This window comes from Strigops habroptila, chromosome 13 (genome assembly GCF_004027225.2).
Source record: "Strigops habroptila isolate Jane chromosome 13, bStrHab1.2.pri, whole genome shotgun sequence".
In the NCBI taxonomy this organism is placed as follows: Eukaryota; Metazoa; Chordata; class Aves; order Psittaciformes; family Psittacidae; genus Strigops; species Strigops habroptila.
In genome coordinates this window covers 381,035-398,725 of record NC_044289.2, presented here as the reverse complement: position 1 = coordinate 398,725, position 17,691 = coordinate 381,035, and the positions used below count along the sequence as shown (strand labels likewise).

The 17,691-nt window shown below is 43.7% G+C and overlaps 1 protein-coding gene across 2 annotated transcripts in view; it reads left to right on the top strand.

Moving 5' to 3' along the window:
* ARHGAP40 (Rho GTPase activating protein 40) overlaps positions 1 to 16,252 on the top strand; it is a 45,788-nt gene extending 29,536 nt beyond the window's left edge. The window contains exons 4-15 of one of the 2 annotated variants that reach the window (XM_030503380.1): positions 2,577 to 2,652; positions 3,313 to 3,464; positions 4,599 to 4,764; positions 5,134 to 5,225; positions 5,339 to 5,416; positions 5,705 to 5,864; positions 7,028 to 7,110; positions 8,249 to 8,455; positions 8,715 to 8,855; positions 10,945 to 11,105; positions 12,224 to 12,279; positions 13,696 to 16,252. In XM_030503380.1, the coding sequence (XP_030359240.1) occupies positions 2,577 to 2,652; positions 3,313 to 3,464; positions 4,599 to 4,764; positions 5,134 to 5,225; positions 5,339 to 5,416; positions 5,705 to 5,864; positions 7,028 to 7,110; positions 8,249 to 8,455; positions 8,715 to 8,855; positions 10,945 to 11,105; positions 12,224 to 12,279; positions 13,696 to 13,802 (1,479 nt within the window). In that variant the 3' untranslated portion in view covers positions 13,803 to 16,252. The remainder of the gene's footprint in view (positions 1 to 2,576; positions 2,653 to 3,312; positions 3,465 to 4,598; positions 4,765 to 5,133; positions 5,226 to 5,338; positions 5,417 to 5,704; positions 5,865 to 7,027; positions 7,111 to 8,248; positions 8,456 to 8,714; positions 8,856 to 10,944; positions 11,106 to 12,223; positions 12,280 to 13,695) is intronic. The other variant, XM_030503381.1, reaches the window with a different exon arrangement.
* Positions 16,253 to 17,691: the final 1,439 nt, after the last annotated feature.

Genomic DNA, 17,691 nt, shown 5'->3' with positions numbered 1-17,691 from the left:
TTCCTCAGCCTGAGCCTCCTTGAAACTTCTTTTACTATAGTGAGATTAATTATACCCCAATAATCCCTTGAATGCCTTAAGGGAATGACACTAACAGTCTACATCATCACTGGAAACTGCTGTAGTTGTGTTCTTTGTAACTGCCCAGTGCGGAGGTGCAGATTACTTCCTTACTGTGAATTGCACTGAGGCAGAGTCATGGTTGGTTCTCTTTTGCAGAGCATTACTTGCATTCCTCCTTGAATGGGTGACAAAAAGGTGACATTTTTAGAAGCAATAATGCTGCAAGGTTGTCTTAAGTGCCTCAATTGAAATTCAATAAGTTTTAAAACTTGCACATTAAATTGAAGCTTGTTATATCTCTTAAAAAATTTTACTTTCTATTGTATAGGAATGGAGATTTTTGAGCTCTTAATCTTACGTGTCCGCACACTAGGTCATGAATATTTGCATTTGATAAGCAACTGAAATCCAATTTGATCTTTTAAAATGACATTTTGGTGTAATGAAAGCATATACCAAGATGCTAAAATTGTCTTTTAAGATAGCTTTAGTTTGATTGATAGTGAAGCATTTTATCTCACTCATTACTTGGGCAAGATCACTGGACTCTTTTTTCCAATAACTCTGCTGGAATTATTCATATTTTCTTTGGCTCAACTTTTTTAAAGGTTTGGTGATTTTTTTAAAGCTTTGCAGTTGCCTCCAAGATCTGCAGTTTTTAGTGGATGTTGCTGAAACAAAAAAAGATGGGGTTCACCCCTTTTTAATTAGAGATAGTAAGAAAATGTATTTTAAATGAGTCTATATGACTGTTTCTTCTTCACTGAGTGGCCAGCGTCTTAACCTCAATATTCCTTGTCTTTTATACCACCAAGGGGTGGTGTTTGCCCTCTTTGTTTCATGGGAAGTGACAGAGGCTCAGCTTAGGCAAATGAGTGATTTTTATTTCAAACAGTAAATTTTTGGGATGTTAGGGTATGACACTGATGTAAGCTTTGAGCAGAAGTCCTTTACCACTGAGTAACTCCTGGAGCAATCCCAGAGGGAAGCAGGCTTTTTGGTTAATTTTCCGTACTGGTTTGCTCTGTCATCCCAGTTCCAAGCACAATTTTTGGAGCTCTGAAGGACATGTTCAGGAACCATATGACAAAACATGCCTCGTGTTGATATACACTTGTTTGAAGCATGTCGCAAAACATGATAAATCGCTATTGCTGTAAGAACTAGACAGTGATATGTCAGTCATTTGGGTTTTTATTTCAATCAGTGTTTTAAGCGGATTTGCAGTTTGCCTTCTATCCACCTCTGTCATGAGCTGCTCGGGCATCAAAGCTGTTGGTATTTCCATCAGAACCTTTCCACATATTTCCCCTGTATTACTCTTCACTGTGGTCTGCTTATACAGCAGCTGGATGTGAAGGTGCTCTGGCATTATCATTGCATGATCTGTATTTTAGCTGCAGACACTAAACGAATTGGTTCTGCTTTTGTGGCAAGCCCCTCAGTTGTGCACCCACCCTAAAAATATACATCTGTGCAGATTAACTGTTTTGCCTATTTGCACGGACTTTGCACAGGTTCCTTTTAACTTTGTCATCACAGAATCCCAGACTGGTTTGTGTTGGAAGGTTCCTTAAAGCTCACCCAGTTCCAACCCCCTGCCACGGGCAGGGACACCTTCCACTAGAGCAGCTTGCTCCAAGCCCCTGTGTCCAACCTGGCCTTGAACACTGCCAGGGATGGGGCAGCCACAGCTTCTCTGGGCACCCTGTGCCAGCGCCTCAGCACCCTCACAGGGAAGAGCTTCTGCCTAAGAGCTCATCTCAATCTCCCCTCTGACAGGTTAAAGCCATTCCGCTTGTCCTGTCCCTACAGGCCCTTGTCCAAAGCCCCTCTCCAGGTTTCCTGGAGCCCCTTTAGGCACTGGAGCTGCTCTAAGGTCTCCCCTTCAGGAGTGTTCTCTTCTCAGTCCTCAGCCCACAATTCCATGTCATACGCAGGTTCTGGGAAAATTGCTAACTTTTGGTAATAAAATAAGCTTTCCTATATTCTAACTAGTTCCAGTAAGGTTTTTATTAACAGAATTGCCCACCACATGCTTCCTTACACTTTTAAAGATTCGTTTCTCTCTCTAGATGTGAAGAGGTAGGTTAGTACGAAACCAGTGAAGGGAAGCTTTTAGGTGCTGATGTCTACTTTGTGTTCTTCCTGGTGAAAGATCTTGTGATTGCAGGCAGTGGGTGGATCCTGTGTAGCTTGGTTGGTTCACTGTTTGTTAGCCCCTCAGTGAGTGAACTAGTAGCAGGAAATTGGCTAATGATTGTGTGAAAGGAAGAACGAGTTTAATGATGTGCAAATTTACAACAAATACTGTCTATGAGATAGTCATTTGTTTGCCACTTGCCTGCCAAATCCTCTAATTATGATTTTAATTTCAGAACGGTCTTGTACCCCTGACCTTTGAGCAGCATTTTCTTAGACCAACAGACAATGTCAGATTTTCTGCCAAAACCAGGTGGTCTTATAATAAGTTCTTTTTTTTGTAGGTAAACATGTTCTGGTTTATTTTTCAGGTGACAGCAGCAGAGAAAAAGGAGTCCAGCCCAGATCAGCTGTGGCACAGTCGACAGACTTCAAATATACACAGAAGTAAGAAGGAAGCTTTTAAATGTGGAATAGGAGTGAACAGGACCAGGATCTGAAGTGGGGCTGGAACTGGAAGGGACATTACACTAATCTGGGCTCTGAAACATTGGCCCTGTTTGTGGTTTTGGGGGTTTCTGGGGTTTTTTGGTGGCTTTTTTTTGGTGATTTTTAAAAAAAAATGTTAATTTATTTTTGCGTACATGGTTATCCGCAGTTGTGGATTTCACAGACTTCTCCAGGCTCTAGTGTTGTTAGGAATTGCTGCTCAAACTGATAACTATAACTCTTCAAGAAAGCCATTCAAGATGCAAATAATGTCAGTCTAGCAAAGATCGTGTGGTGAAATCCTCCAGACACCACAGACAATTGTGTGAAGAGACATTAGCCATAGGATGTCCTTTAATTTAAGGCTATGCTCATGTCTTACCAGTGATCTGGTGATTGTAGGGTGATTATAGCCGTAATGTTATGGCTTTAAGTTAACCTTCCCCTACTGAGCAATCTCAGGACTGTGCGATGAGAACACTGTTTTCAAATGTTAGTGTGTAGGATTTTTTTAAAAGCAGTGGCACCCAAATGTCTCTCAAGCTTTTTTTAGCACACTTGTTTTCTAAGCTTCACCCTTCTGGCTTTCTGAAATTCACGATAATTTCTCCTCTGTAGCAGAAACCCAGGATTACTCCTGCACAGTTCGAAACCCTGGAAAAGAGGAGATGTTCAACATGGATGTTGCCTACTCGGAGCAAGCAGCTGTCCTGCTCAAGGGATCATTCCTTTCTGAACCTAGGAAGTTAAAGGATGGCAACGCCCTAACTGTAAGCACTGAAGGAATTTCTTATGTTAGAACTTATTAGTCTCTTCTGGTTGAGAGGGGTACAAGACGTGATTCAGGTGTATGATCAGCTCTTGGAAACATCCTCTATGACTAGTGCTGCAGTGGGTCTATATTAGGTATTTTTGGACAGGTAGTGCAGTTATCGATGCACTGTTGGGCAAGGACAACCATCGTGTAGTGGAGGGTCAAAAGAAGTAAGGCTTATGCATGAAACTAGCTATTTTGATGTGGTTCTAGGTCATTCCCACTGAAAAGAGGAGAATAACTGGGCTTTCTTACTCATAATTCTAATGGGGTTTTTTTCTTCGCAAATGTACTGGGCTGCTTCCAAAGTTCAGGTGGATCAGGGTGGGTATCATGCTGTCTTTAATTTACATAAATTGGGATGTCCAATGTGATTAAAGAGCAATACTGAAAAGAGAAAGTATTTATTCAACTGTGGGTTGAGTAGAAATAAAAGTAGTTTTGGACATTCGTCTGGTATTGAAAACAGGAGAATGAATAGGTGTACAGTTCTGGTGTCCTCAACATAAAAAGGACAGGGAGCTGTTGGAGCGAGTCCAGAGGAGGCCACGAGGATGGTCAGGGGCTGCAGCACCTCCTGTATGAAGACAGGCTGAGAACATTGGGGCTGTTCAGCCTGGAGAAGAGAAGCTGCGTGGAGACTTCAGAGCAGCCTTCCAATATCTGAAGGGGGCTTACAAGGATGCTGGAGAGGGACTCTTCATCAGGGACTGGAGTGATAGGACAAGAAGTGATGGGTTCAGACTTAGACAGGGGAAGTTCAAGTTGGATATAAAGAAATTCTTTACTGTGAGGGTGGTGAGGCGCTGGCACAGGGTGCCCAGAGAAAGCTGTGGCTGCCCCATCCCTGGCAGTGTTCAAGGGCAGGTTGGATGGAGTCTTGGGTGACATGGTTTAGTGTTAGGTGTCCCTGCCCATGGCAGAGGGGTTGGAACTCGATGACCTTAAGGTCCTTTCCAACCCAAACTATTCTATGATTCTGTGGCTGGTTATAGTAAGGAATGATAAAAATGCAGCAAAACTTGATAACTGGTAGGATTAGTAGTGATAACGTGCAGTGAACCTTTTGGATGTGTATGTGTTTCCTTAGAAATTTAAGATCCCCAAGGGCAGACTTGGAGTAACCAGGATTGGAGATCTGTCTGCTCAGGACATGAAGAAGATCCCCACACTGGCTCTTATTGAACTAACAGCTCTCTGTGATATCCTGGGCTTTGAGCTGAAGAGAAACAAAGCAGCAAAGCTGAAAACAACAGGTTAGTTGTATGTCATCTTAATTTTTTTTGTGTGTGTGTGCCTTTGGTGTTTGGTTTCATTTTAACACTGATCTTGTCATAGGTTTGTGTTTCAAATGTTACAACAGAGAGAGTCTTTGATAAGAAACCCTGTGACGAGTGTGTTTTCCTTTATCAGAATTTCTCTTGGAAGTCACTGGATCATGACATCAAGACCTGGCACTTCATTTATGTGTCCTACCAAATGCACTTGGCCTGTTTAACTCTTCCTCTCTTTTTCTCCAGTCTCTGTGCTTACAAGATGTGTCATCTTAGTCTGCAGTGGTGGATATATTCCTTACACCTGTATTAGAGGTGATACAGACTTAAAGCCTCTTGTTTCTGTTGTAGATAAAAGACTCTTTGGAGTTCCACTCAACACCCTATTAGAAAATGACCAAAAACTGCTCCCCAACACTAAGGTTCCTCTGATACTCCAGGCAGTAAGTTCTCTTCTGGTTTCATTGTGATCCTCAGTCAGGAAGGCTGCGATAAGGAAAGGCAGACTTCTCATCATTTGTGCCTAAGAGCTTTCTTTCCCCCTCCACTTTAATAGCTGCTATCCTGCTTGGAAAAGAGAGGACTTGAAACAGAAGGCATTTTGAGAGTTTCTGGATCCCAGACCAGAATCAAGGTATGAGTTCTTCAGTAGTGTCTGAAAGTGTCAGAGGTGATCAGGGAGCATGTTGCTGAAGCAGTTGTCTAAATAACCTGAATTGTCTCGTCTCCCTTCCCAATACAACTGAAACTTTCATTGCTGGAAAATCTGGGAGTGTCTGCTGTGAGGGAATTCTGGGAGTGTCTGCTGTGGGGATCTCTGCACTCTTCTGACTTGATGGGTTGCCCTTCTAGTGCTCAGCTACAGAATTTCCCTTGTATTTGCTTATTAAAGCATGTAATAAATTCTATCTTTTCTGGATAGAGTCTGGAACAGAAGCTAGAAAGGGACTTCTATACTGGCCTTTTCCACTGGGATGCAGTCCACCAGAATGATGTGTCTGGGCTACTGAAAAGATTCATAAGGGAGCTGCCAGCCCCACTGCTGACAGCAGAGTACCTCCCTGCTTTTGCTGCTGTACAAAGTGAGTCCCTGCTTTGGCTGTTAAGCATCAGTTTGCTGGTTTGCGTGTTTTTGCAGAGCTCTGCTGGTCTTGTGCTCTGCTGCCAGGTGTGTTGGGAGCCTGTGGATTCAACAGGAATACAGAGCACGTTATGTCCTATGGAGACAGGCTTGTTCAGCTTGGAGAAGAGAAGGCTTCTTAAGGAGAGACCTTAGAGCAGCTCCAGTGCCTAAAGGGGCTCCAGGAAACCTGGAGAGGGGCTTTGGACAAGGGCCTGTAGGGACAGGCCAAGGGGAATGGCTTTAACCTGCCAGAGGGGAGATTGAGATGAGCTCTTAAGCAGAAACTCTTCCCTGTGAGGGTGCTGAGGCGCTGGCACAGGGTGCCCAGAGAAGCTGTGGCTGCCCCATCCCTGGCAGTGTTCAAGGCCAGGTTGGACACAGGGGCTTGGAGCAAGCTGCTCTAGTGAAAGGTGTCCCTGCCCATGGCAGGGGGTTGGAACTGAATGAGCTTTAAGGTCCCTTCCAGCCCAAACCAGTCTGTGATGCTTTGATATGAACCATAGCCAAACTTAGCGTGCTTGGTGCTGTATGTACTACTGTGTATCAGCCTGAGATTCATAGTCACTGGTGGCTGGTTTCATACATCTTTGTATAGGAACACCGTCCTGGGGTCTTAAATTACGTTGTTTCATTTGAGGCTGAAAGGTTGCTACTAGAAATTAGGACAAATTAATATATAATGATATTCAGGCTGAGTTGGGGCAACTGGCCAGGGTGCAGGGTCTTGGATTGTCTGCAAGTAATGCAGTGTTCTGCAAGTACCTTATTTTGAGGTTTGTGCCTCAATAGATGGTTTGAATGTGTTCAGCTAACTGTTTAAGTGCACAATTTCTGTTGTTCAAGAAATGGGGGATTACGGGGTCTTTTGGTGCCCTTCACGGGCATCAGACTTGCTGGTAGACTGTGTACTCCAAAGCAAATCAGCCAGTCTTCTAAAACACAAGTAGTTCACTTCGTAAAGGGCAGGTTGAGTTTGATTTGCTTGTGTAAAACAAGGCCTCAAAGCCTAGTGGCAAACATTACAAGTAATTGCCATATTCCTTGGGGGATTCCCTTGTTCAAAAGAAAAAATAAATGTCAGAAGCTTGAATTCTCTGTCCAGTTGTTGCTCTCCCTCATTAGATATTCCAGATCTGAAGCAAAGATTGCAAGCTCTGAACCTTCTGATCCTGATTCTGCCAGAGCCCAACAGAAACACTCTAAAGGTAACTACCTGTTATGGATTTAACTGGAAAAATGTGGTCTTGTTCCAGGTTTTTATTCGAGGAAACTGTCAGTTTTTGTAAATAACAAACATCATGCTCCTTGGTTTTATTTCGCTGGCTTGAGAATGGACAGCTATGATGGGGGAGAGCAGGCAAACAGGCTGTGCAGAGAACGTAAGCTGTAAGCATAGTCTGCCTTGTAGGTACAAACTGAAAAGCAGTAGGATTCCATGTGGTCTTGCAGCATCCAGCATCGTGTTCAGAAACATGCTTTTCCCCTTCAGTGTGTTAAAGCATTTCAGTATGAAGTGAAAGATGCACAGGTCTTACATTGTCTGTGGGCATGCTAAGGTACAGGGAAAGAAATTCAGTCTTTTGATCATGGTTTGTGGTATTATCATCTGTGAAAGATAGTTTCAATTTAAAAAACAAAAAAACCAAAAAAACCCAAAAAAGCTGTTAAGCTTTTAACTTCCCTGTTCTGATCAGGAGGCCTCTCAATTGAAAGAATAGATGCTGATGGGGTTGGCTGTGCTGGCAGTGCACAGCCTCTGCCCTTCTGTGCTTTAGAAGAAATGTGGTGGGTGCTGCTGCTTTCTTTGAGGTTTTTTTCTCCTGAGTAGTTCAGCTTCCAGGTGGTAAAGGCAAGGCTGAGTTACCACCCTGCAGACTCTGGAATTCAGAATCCAGTCAAAGATGATCTATCACTCATCGTGGCTTTGGTGGAGACATGAGGCAGAAGAGATGATCTAAAAGAGTTTATTTTTCCATATCTGGGAATAGCTTTGAGAGGATACTTGGGGGAAGGAGGAGGGGCAGCTTTGAATTCCGTATCTTTTATGACTGGACTTGTCGTAAATTGCCACCTGCCAAGGAGTAAGAAAGAGCTCATGTGCGTCCCACACAGGCTGTGTCTCCTGATTTGTGAATGCTGGACAAACTATCTCTCTGCTTGGTGTGGTTATTTGTTGCTATTCTAGTGTTAGGAACTATTCACTGAACTTCTTGGCTGGAGAAATAGGATTTGCTCATAGGTATCAAGAAAAAACGCTAGTTAAGTGATCTCTCCAGTAATTGCCACAGTAGTTCTTGAGCATTATTAGTAATGGATGTCGTAAGTCTCTTCCCCTCTCTTTAGGCTCTACTTGAGTTCCTCAGCAAAGTGGTTGCCAGGGAGAACAACAACAAAATGAACCTCTGGAACGTTTCCACAGTCATGGCCCCAAACCTCTTCATGCACAAGGGACTGCCAGACAAGATCCCTGAAGGGAAGGAGAAGCAGCTGGCTGAGGGGGCTGCTGATGTTGTGCGGATGATGATCCATTACCAGGATTTGCTTTGGACAGTAAGTTGCCCTGGTGTTTTGTGGTATGATGTAGCAGTGTCTCAGTCTGGTTAGAATTGGAATAGAGGAAGGGATAGTCTTGGAAATTTCAGAGTTAAGTATCTATAGGCCAAGTCTCTGGCTGAATTCCAAGACTAACTGTTTTCAAAGTATATAGATATCATGTCTACTTAAGGAGCTTCATAAAGTTTAGGTTCTTAAATGGCATCCTCATCTCTGCTTGATTTAATTCCTATTTATTCCCTTCTCCATTGCCCAGGTCTCCTCTTTTCTGGTAGCTCAAGTGAGAAAGCTGAACGAGAGCAATAGCAAAAGGTACCAGTTCTGTGACAAGCGAATTAAACATTTGTTGCGGAAGATTCATGCTGATAAAGACAAGGTGAAAAAGAACCAGGCAGAGGTGAGCTAGGGCTTGGAAAAACTGAGCCCTTTCACAAGAGTGTCAATGCTTTCATGAGAACTTGGAAAACTGTAAGGAGCGATGCTCTTTAAAGAGCAAGAGGGAGAAAAATCTGCAGAACAGTGAGAAAGAGCTTCCCTCTTGGCTAGGTTGTGGCAAAACCTGATTCTAACAGCAAGAGCACTAAGTAAATTTCATGCCACAAAAAACTTCATGAAGGTGCTGCATGGTTGCAGGTGAGGGGGGAAGAGACCAGAAGCAGAAACGCTGGTCTTTACTTCATGTGCAGAGCAGAATTCATCTGGCTTTAGGTGTCCCATGGGTTTAGAGAGATATGTCTGCCATAATAAATGCAGACTTAATTTCGTGAACCTAAAGAAAAAAATTAGGCTAGTACAGCAGTATAAAAGCATGTTTTGCATCTAATTTTCTTTTTACTCCATAATTCTGCTGATCTATGTGGGAGAGTTTGGGGACAAGGTTCTTTCCACTTAAAAGGAGAGATAAATGAAATGGTTCTGCTCCTCCTTGTCTTGGTGGAGACTGAGATTTTTAAACAGATGCTACAACCAGATCTATCTGAATATCAAATTTGAGACAAGATCCTTGGTGTCATTCTGCCTTTTCCTTTGGTTGACACTGTTGCTTAAGAAAAGTAGGTCTGTAGGAAGTAGGTTACTTCATGCAGTGCTGGATTTTAAGTATTGCATAGCAGTGGTGGTGCAACTGGGATGCTCTAAGGACACAAGCTAGATGGAGTCTGCAGGTGGAATTAAAAAGCTTAAATATGCTTAAATATGAACTAGATGATCTCAAAGGTCCCCTCCAACCCAAACCATTCTATGATACATGGAGAGCCAGCACACAAGCGAGTACATCCCCCACCTTTCTGTGTGAGTTGGGATACTGAGATGACATCTGCCTAAAATTTGCCTTGTCAAGGAAGCATCTCACTGTGGAAGGAGCTGTCATTTCAGAGAGTGCAAGTACTGTTCAGGCAGTCAAACAGATGACCAATACTTGGGACTAAGTAGCACCGGTCTCAGTTTCAGTGTTATACACTGGTTTTGCAGAGGATTTGGGATTGCAAAATTAACTTGCTGCAGATCAGACCCCATTAGAACAGTTTAATGTTTCATAGAATCATAGAATGGTTTGGGTTAGAAGGGACCTTAAAGCTCACCCAGTTCCAACCCCCTGCCACGGGCAGGGACACCTTCCACTAGAGCAGGTTGCTCCAAGCCCCTGTGTCCAACCTGGCCTTGAACACTGCCAGGGATGGGGCAGCCACAGCTTCTCTGGGCACCCTGTGCCAGCGCCTCAGCACCCTCACAGGGAAGAGCTTCTGCCTCAGAGCTCATCTCAATCTCCCCTCTGGCAGGTTAAAGCCATTCCCCTTGGCCTGTCCCTACAGGCCCTTGACCAAAGCCCCTCTCCAGGTTTCCTGGAGCCCCTTTGGGCACTGGAGCTGCTCTAAGGTCTCCCCTCCAGGAGCCTTCTCTTCTCCAGGCTGCCCCAGCCCAGCTCTCTCAGCCTGGCTCCAGAGCAGAGCTGCTCCAGCCCTCGCAGCAGCTCCGGGGCCTCCTCTGGACTTGCTCCAGCAGCTCCACATCCCTCTTGTGTTGTTGTCCCAGAGCTGGATCAGGGGGGATCCTGGTGTTCTCTACAAAAGGTCTGAGGAGTTTCTTCATGAAGGAATAGATGAAAACAGTCTTGAGAAAATAGAGCTTGACAGTTTGTCAGAATTTATTCCGACAAGTCCTATTTTCATCAAAGCTTGTGATGCTTCTGGTGCCGGTGCTGTATTTGAACAGCAGGGAGCACCAGCGCACGCTGAATGAGAGCGCTGCTTTTCTCCCCAACCACAGCACCAAAGTACTGATGAATTCTTTATAAGGCTCACCTTGATGCTTCTATAAGCTTCCAGCCTATAGAATGTCTGGGATAAGAAAGAATCCTAAATTCTCTGAACTGCTGGCGGGATAGGTTTAATTCTTGACGTTCTCCAATCTAATTTGAAACTTAATGTTTTAGCTGATAACAAAGTCTTTCCTTAAGCACTTTCTTCTTTTTTGCCTGCCTTGTTTAGCCTTGCAAGATTGTGAAAGTCCATGCGTCGCTTCTCCTGAAGGATCCACTAGAAGTGCATTTGAACAATGCAACGAGAGTTGCTGATGTCTTGAGGCAGTTTCAAAAGAACATGTGCCAGCGTGGCTGGAACGTTGTTAACACTGTCAACCTCCTCAAGTGGTAAATAGCTTTTTCTTTGCTTTTAAAAATTAAAAAATAAGAAAAGGAAGCACTAGGAGGTCTAGTTGCTGTTTTCGGTCTTCTGGCAGAGCTGATCAAAGAATCCTAGAATGGTTAGTGTCAAAAGGGACCTGAAAGCTCATCCAGTTCCAAGCCCCTGCCATGGGCAGGGACACCTTCCACTAGAGCAGGTTGCTCCAAGCCCCATCTGACCTGGCCTTGAAGGAACCTTATGCGGTGGCTCAATGAGTAATTAGGAGACTGTTCTCTGCTCCTCTACTGTAAGCTTTGGGAATAGTGTGTTGGATGGGGCAAGCAAATATTAGTTCAATTGAGTGATTCCATCACTGTGCTCTGGCTGTCAGGAGCTCAGGAGTTCCCTCTGGGCTGCTGGATGGCAGGTGAGCTTTAGCATCCTTGCTGAGGGAGGGAAAGGGGAATAACACTGACCCTGCACAAGAAACTCTAGCTCTCTTGGAGGAGAACATGACCTGTGCAAATTATTTGCCTGGAATAGTATTTCCAACATGTTAATATAGGGATTTCCTAAAATAAACTCTGCTTCAGTGGTGAATCGCTGAAATAACCAAAAAAATGAGCTGAATTCCTGCCCCCTCTTGTCACCATGCCTGCAGACTGTATTTAGTAGGTAAAGTGTTAGTTTTTGCATCTCTTGACTGTGTCCCTGGGCAGATGTCTAGACAGAGAATGTGGATGGGAAGTTGGCTGAATATGGGTCACTAATAAGCTACTACAGCTGCTAAAGTCTTCCTGCAGATGAGCTTCTCTTGAACAGGCCATCAGCTCTAGAGGAATGTTGCCAGTGAACTTTGGTATTTATGCTGGTTGTCTACCTATTGAATAGTCAGTGTTTGCATATAGTGCGCTTCTTGCTACTAGTGAGGAATATCTGCTTTGGTTTCTTTTTTCCCAATTTTGGGTGTCTGTCAAGAGCTGCACTGTTAGGACAAATAGCAAGGTCTCTGTACCATGGCCTGTAGCTTCCTTGACCATTGTTGGCTTCTGAACCATAAGCAATTAATTTGGAAGAAACATTGCTAAAGTACCTAATCTGATTTTTGCAGAGCTTTAACTTCAGTGTGTTTTTCTCTCTGCAGTAACAACTCAATGGAGTGCACAAACTTGCTGCTGTATGAAGTGGGGGGCAATATTGGTAAGTTTGAGTGGTAACTGAAAATAAGGACTCTGATACTCAGTATTTATGCTTAACTTGTCTTAGGAAGGAGTTACAAAAATGTTGAGATTTGGAGCAGGGCTCCAAAAGGTAGAACACAATTGTCAATCTCACCCACAGCAAACAGCACCTGGCAAAGCTCTTGATTTGATAGTTCATATGTCTTCCAGCCCTCACTGCAAAGCCTTTATAGTGCAAGTATGTGGAAAAGTGGAATTCTGCACTTCCAAAGGGAAAAAATAAATCTTCCCTGTGAGGGTGCTGAGGCGCTGGCACAGGGTGCCCAGAGAAGCTGTGGCTGCCCCATCCCTGGCAGTGTTCAAGGCCAGGTTGGACACAGGGGCTTGGAGCAACCTCCTTTAGTGGAAAGTGTCCCTGCCCATGGCAGGGGGTTGGAACTGGGTGAGCTTTAAGCTCTCTTCCATCCCAAACCAGCCTGGGATTCTACATAACAATAATGGATCTTATTCAGAAGCCGCCTGTCAAGAAAACTGGAAACTCAGAGTCCAAAAGTCTTGAGGACAGAGACTTACAAAACTTTGATAATCTTAAAAACAATCCATTCTGTTAAATGTACTGTGTTAAAGCCCCTCTCCCCACAACGATAAAGGTTCATGTTTGGAATTAAGTGTAGAACTTAAACCAGTAAACTACATTCCTCTAAGTAAGGGGAAACTTCATCCTATGCCACTAGGCTTTTAATTCTGTGCCTCTTATCTGGGCTTTAATTAAGTGTGGTAGGCTGGCACATGGCATCTGTACCAGATGTGAATCCTGTCTGCCTTCATCCACATCCTCACAAAAGAGCCTGTGCTAACTTGGGTGGAGGTTTCTCAAACCATGTAGTTAAACAAGTTGATGATGTTCATTAGTCACCAGTTTCCACTTGTCAGTAGGGTAATGTCATCAAGTGGAGAGGATACTTAAAGAATATGATTGCAGCAGCAGATTAGGGGTGTCTGGAAATGAGAAGGAATTCTTATGCTCTGTTACAGCTGCTTCTGGAGGCTGTTGGTTACTGTAGTGTTTTGGCTGCCTCTTTGTATTTCTCTTAATAGCATCTATAGAGGAAAAGCTCAGTCATTGGAAACAATTCAGTCTCTGGATTTGATCACTAGCATATTTCATGATGGTTTTCAGGTGCTAAAGTTATGGAGTATTAATGTTAGAGAACCTTTCCACAAAGGTCAAAGCTTGGGCTTAGTAGAGTTTTAAGAAATGTACATTCATTTAAACATAAATAACTAGAAATTTTCCAGATCTGTGGAAAAACTTGTGAATGGTTGTGATATTGAAATTAATGTGAACAAATACTCAAACGAAAAAACAAGCACCAAAACCTAGCAACTATAGGGCTAAGGATATAAGAAATGCTTTTTTTCTGATATTTCATAGGTGAACATTGCCTGGACCCGGACACTTACCTCTTAGACTTGTACCACATCAATCCCCATGCTGAGTGGATAATTAAGCAAAACCCATCTTATCCTCGGGTGTTCTAAGGAAAGCATGAGCAAAATGAAGCATTCGACTGAAGTTTTGGAAGGTGTGGAAAAGCTATAGAGATGTTCCTGGTATAGTCACAGACTGGACAATGCTTGTGTCTTTGAAGGAAAACCAGCTTTATTTACTACTTCCATGACAGCTGGCTGTGAGAGTACCCTACCCTACATGCTACAGGGGTGTTGATAACAAGCAGCAATTATCATCATGTAGCAGGATTTGCAGGAGGTATGATTACTTTTAAGCGAAATATCCCCCCCGCCCCCAACAAACCCTGCAAAGAAAGCTACAGTGATTGTGCAGCAAAGATTGAACATAAGAAATGACCTCCTGAAGATGGTAGAAGTAATCTGTTTCTTCTGGATTTGCTCTTTCTTTTGATCACGCCCACATTTTAGAGGAGGGGGTCAAATGCTGCAACGGTACTAATGACATCCCGTAGGTGAGAGCCACTGTTGACTCTTGCATATCGCCAGAAAAAGTTGTGAGCCTCGGTTTCACTAATAAGATACTCTTACATTCTTTGGAGAATGAAAAAGGATGTTTCCAAACAGCCAGACAGGATGTGAAGCCAACATCCTGTATTTAATGGCTACCATTAAATACATCTATGCAACCCAAAAAAATAACTTTCCTTGGAAAAAGTATGGGATGGACAGCAGCCTTTGAAATGTGCAGTGTGCATGATAGAAGAGATGCCTGTCCCATACAACTCTGCTGGTGATGCAAAAACAAACGTACAGGTTGCCATTGATCAGGGTAAACCATTGCATTTATTTTGATGGACAACCTATATATCAAGAGGCAACCAACGAAATATTCTGAGGTAATTGGAGGTCAGTAATCTGACCTGGCCACAGAAACTGAACTTCTTTTTGGAAGATTGTGTGTGAACATGTCTGTTTAGAAACAAATCAAAAAACCCCTAAGATGTGCAGTGGCTGAACAAAGAGGTCTGTGCTTGTACCTGGTTGCACAGTGGGTACTGAATTGAGCCTTCACCACTCTGAGAGCAGGTTTGCATCTCACATCACTGCATAACCATCACACGACCTCAAATCAAACTGCACTTGCGGAAGAGGAGTGCAGAAGTATTGTTTTCCTTTGTGGTGACGCTGAAATACCTCACAAGAGGAAACCTACTGTGCAGTGACAGGGGATGGAAGATGCACCATTTCTGAAAATCACAACATCTTTTTTTATATACGGTTTTTAAGCACTCTTGGATATTTATTCACGTGGCAGAAGCAGGGCTGCCCTGCAAGTGTATACTCAAAATATTTCCTTTGTCAGATCCTAGCTGCACTAGTGACAATCTCCAGTATTATTTCTTCTGTTAAAGGATTTTTTTTCCATTGCAGTCTGGACTTCCCCTCTGTTTTTTTTTCCCCCCAGGCTGATGTATAGCTACCCCTGTTCATTAACTCAAAGCCCCAGTTTCTGTTGTAAGGGAACCTCATTCTCTGGTTAAATTCTTTCCGTGGTTGAGGAACAGGTGAGCCGTAACCCATATTCTTCCTCACTTCTTGTGAATGTGGTGTGAGTGGTGCTGATGTATTGAAATGATGCATATATTAGAGCGTTTGTCTACTTTTTTTTGGTTGAGATGATGCAGATGGCACTGAGTGCTGAGATCCTCTTCATAGCTGTCTTTTTAAGTACCCATAATAGAAACTTGCTAAGAACCCGCCTCCCAACCCTGACCCAGAACCCCAATATCAAGGCTTTTTGAGGTGCCTCTGTTTTACAGGGATGAAATTGTGCCCAAAAGGACCTGATTCCTGTCCTTAAGGATGGCTGATTTGTGTCTCTTGAAAGACGAAGCTGCTTTAAAATCAGGCATTAAAAATCGATGGTACCTATTCACTCATCACTTGTGGAAATCTTTGTTGCAGTGATGGAGCTTAGCAAGGAGTAAATGCCAGAGATGCGATACTGTAAGAAATACCTAACTCAGAAACGTATCAGTGTAAGCTCAAAGATCCTTCATAAGCTAAATTACATCCCTGCAAATCACATAACACTGCATTTTCTTATATGCCTCATATGCTGGATGTTCTGTTAAGCATACTGGCTTCCAATGCACATGAACGGGAAACACTACATCACTGCTGCTGTAAATAACAAATGAGTGGGGTTTCTTTTCAACACCAAACAATGTGAATCCATGCTGTGAAAAACAGGTTGGTGGGAGGTTCTCACAAGACAAATGTCAGTTCTCAAACATGGAAGGAAATGTAAAAAAAAAAAAACCATCTCTTTCCAGATGATAGGTGTGCTTTTATATTTTTCTTTCCTATTTCTGTATCAAAAAGTAAGTATGAATTTTTCAGTCACTGATGTGCATCCTACTTCTGAATTCTGGCTTTTAATAACTTTTTTACAAATTTTTAATGCTTTATTTAAAATCCATTTATTCAGTGAAACAATAAAAATACGGTAAAACCTCTTGGCTCGTTTCATTAGTGGCTGAAAATAACCTATCATGGTAAATGCTGCGCTCTGGGGAGACCCCCCCTGCAGTCCAGATCCAGCGCTGGAGCAACAGCACAAGAGGGATGTGGAGCTGTTGGAGTGAGTCCAGAGGAGGCCCCGGAGCTGCTGCGAGGGCTGGAGCAGCTCTGCTCTGGAGCCAGGCTGAGAGAGCTGGGCTGGGGCAGCCTGGAGAAGAGAAGGCTCCTGAAGGGGAGGCCTTAGAGCAGCTCCAGTGCCTAAAGGGGCTCCAGGGAACCTGGAGAGGGGCTTTGGACAAGAGTCACAGGAGAGCAGAGCACCCAGGGGGTCCACCACAGCCCTGCTCAGGGTTTAGGTTATAACAGAACAACCCACCTGGCAGTTCAGGCACTGGCTCTGTCGTGCTGGGCTGTGCTGAAGGAAGTGCAGCACGTGTGCTTTTTGTTGGAGACAAAATTACCCAACAAAAGACAATTATGTGACATTAACATTAAAAGCACTGTGTGGGGAAAAAAAAAACCAACCACAAGAAAAAGCCTTCAAGCCTGTGTATCCTGAGGGCTGCAAACCCTTCCTCTACCTTTGTGCTAAATAGGTCTCATTTCTCCCCATTTGTTCTGTCCCAGCCGGGCAAAGCGAAAGTAGGGTTGATCGATTTGTTAATTACAGTAATTTTATCTTAAACACAGACAGCTGAGTGTTCATCAAGGCACAACTTTGCCTGTTACTGAGAGACCTCCCCCCTGCTAAATAATTAGGGATAATAAGTGGCTCATAATAAATGCAACCCACAACAAGGCACTTTGAGAGCTCAGTGCAGGATCAGGAGGGTCATTAGGGAAACCCCAGGTCTATTTCTCCTTTTGAAGAAAACAATGCAATATCTTTAATTGTCTCTCTTGAAACACTGAGCCAGCTCTGCTGGTTTGTTATAAGTAAAAGGCAATTATTCCACTTTCTGACTGCCTCTTGTGTCCAAAGAAGGCTTACTACAGTCATCTCCACAGATCATAGCAACTTTCTCTGCATTGTCCAGGCACTACAGAGAGCTGAGACAGGAGGTAGCACAGGTGGGTTGTACATAACCGCACTCCTCAGGACTTTTAAAACTCTGGGTAAGGCTCAAAAGATTCAGTTTCAACACAAGTCACAACCAGTTCATTCACAACTTGGAGCATGCATCCACACATGGACCAACATAAAGTATGCTCGGTACTGAAGGCTCACTTCACCCCCCTGGCATGGAAAGGGTTATCCAGCCAAAGGTGCAGGCAAGGGGGACCAGCCTCTGGTCTTCAGCCTGCAAAGGACAGAGAGCCGCTGAAGCATATTTCTACTGCAGCCTGCCAAGAGCAAGGTTTGGGATAAACAAGAAGAGGCCAGCAGAACCTGTGTGCATCTGTATCTCCTCCAAACCCTGCAAACCTAACCCAA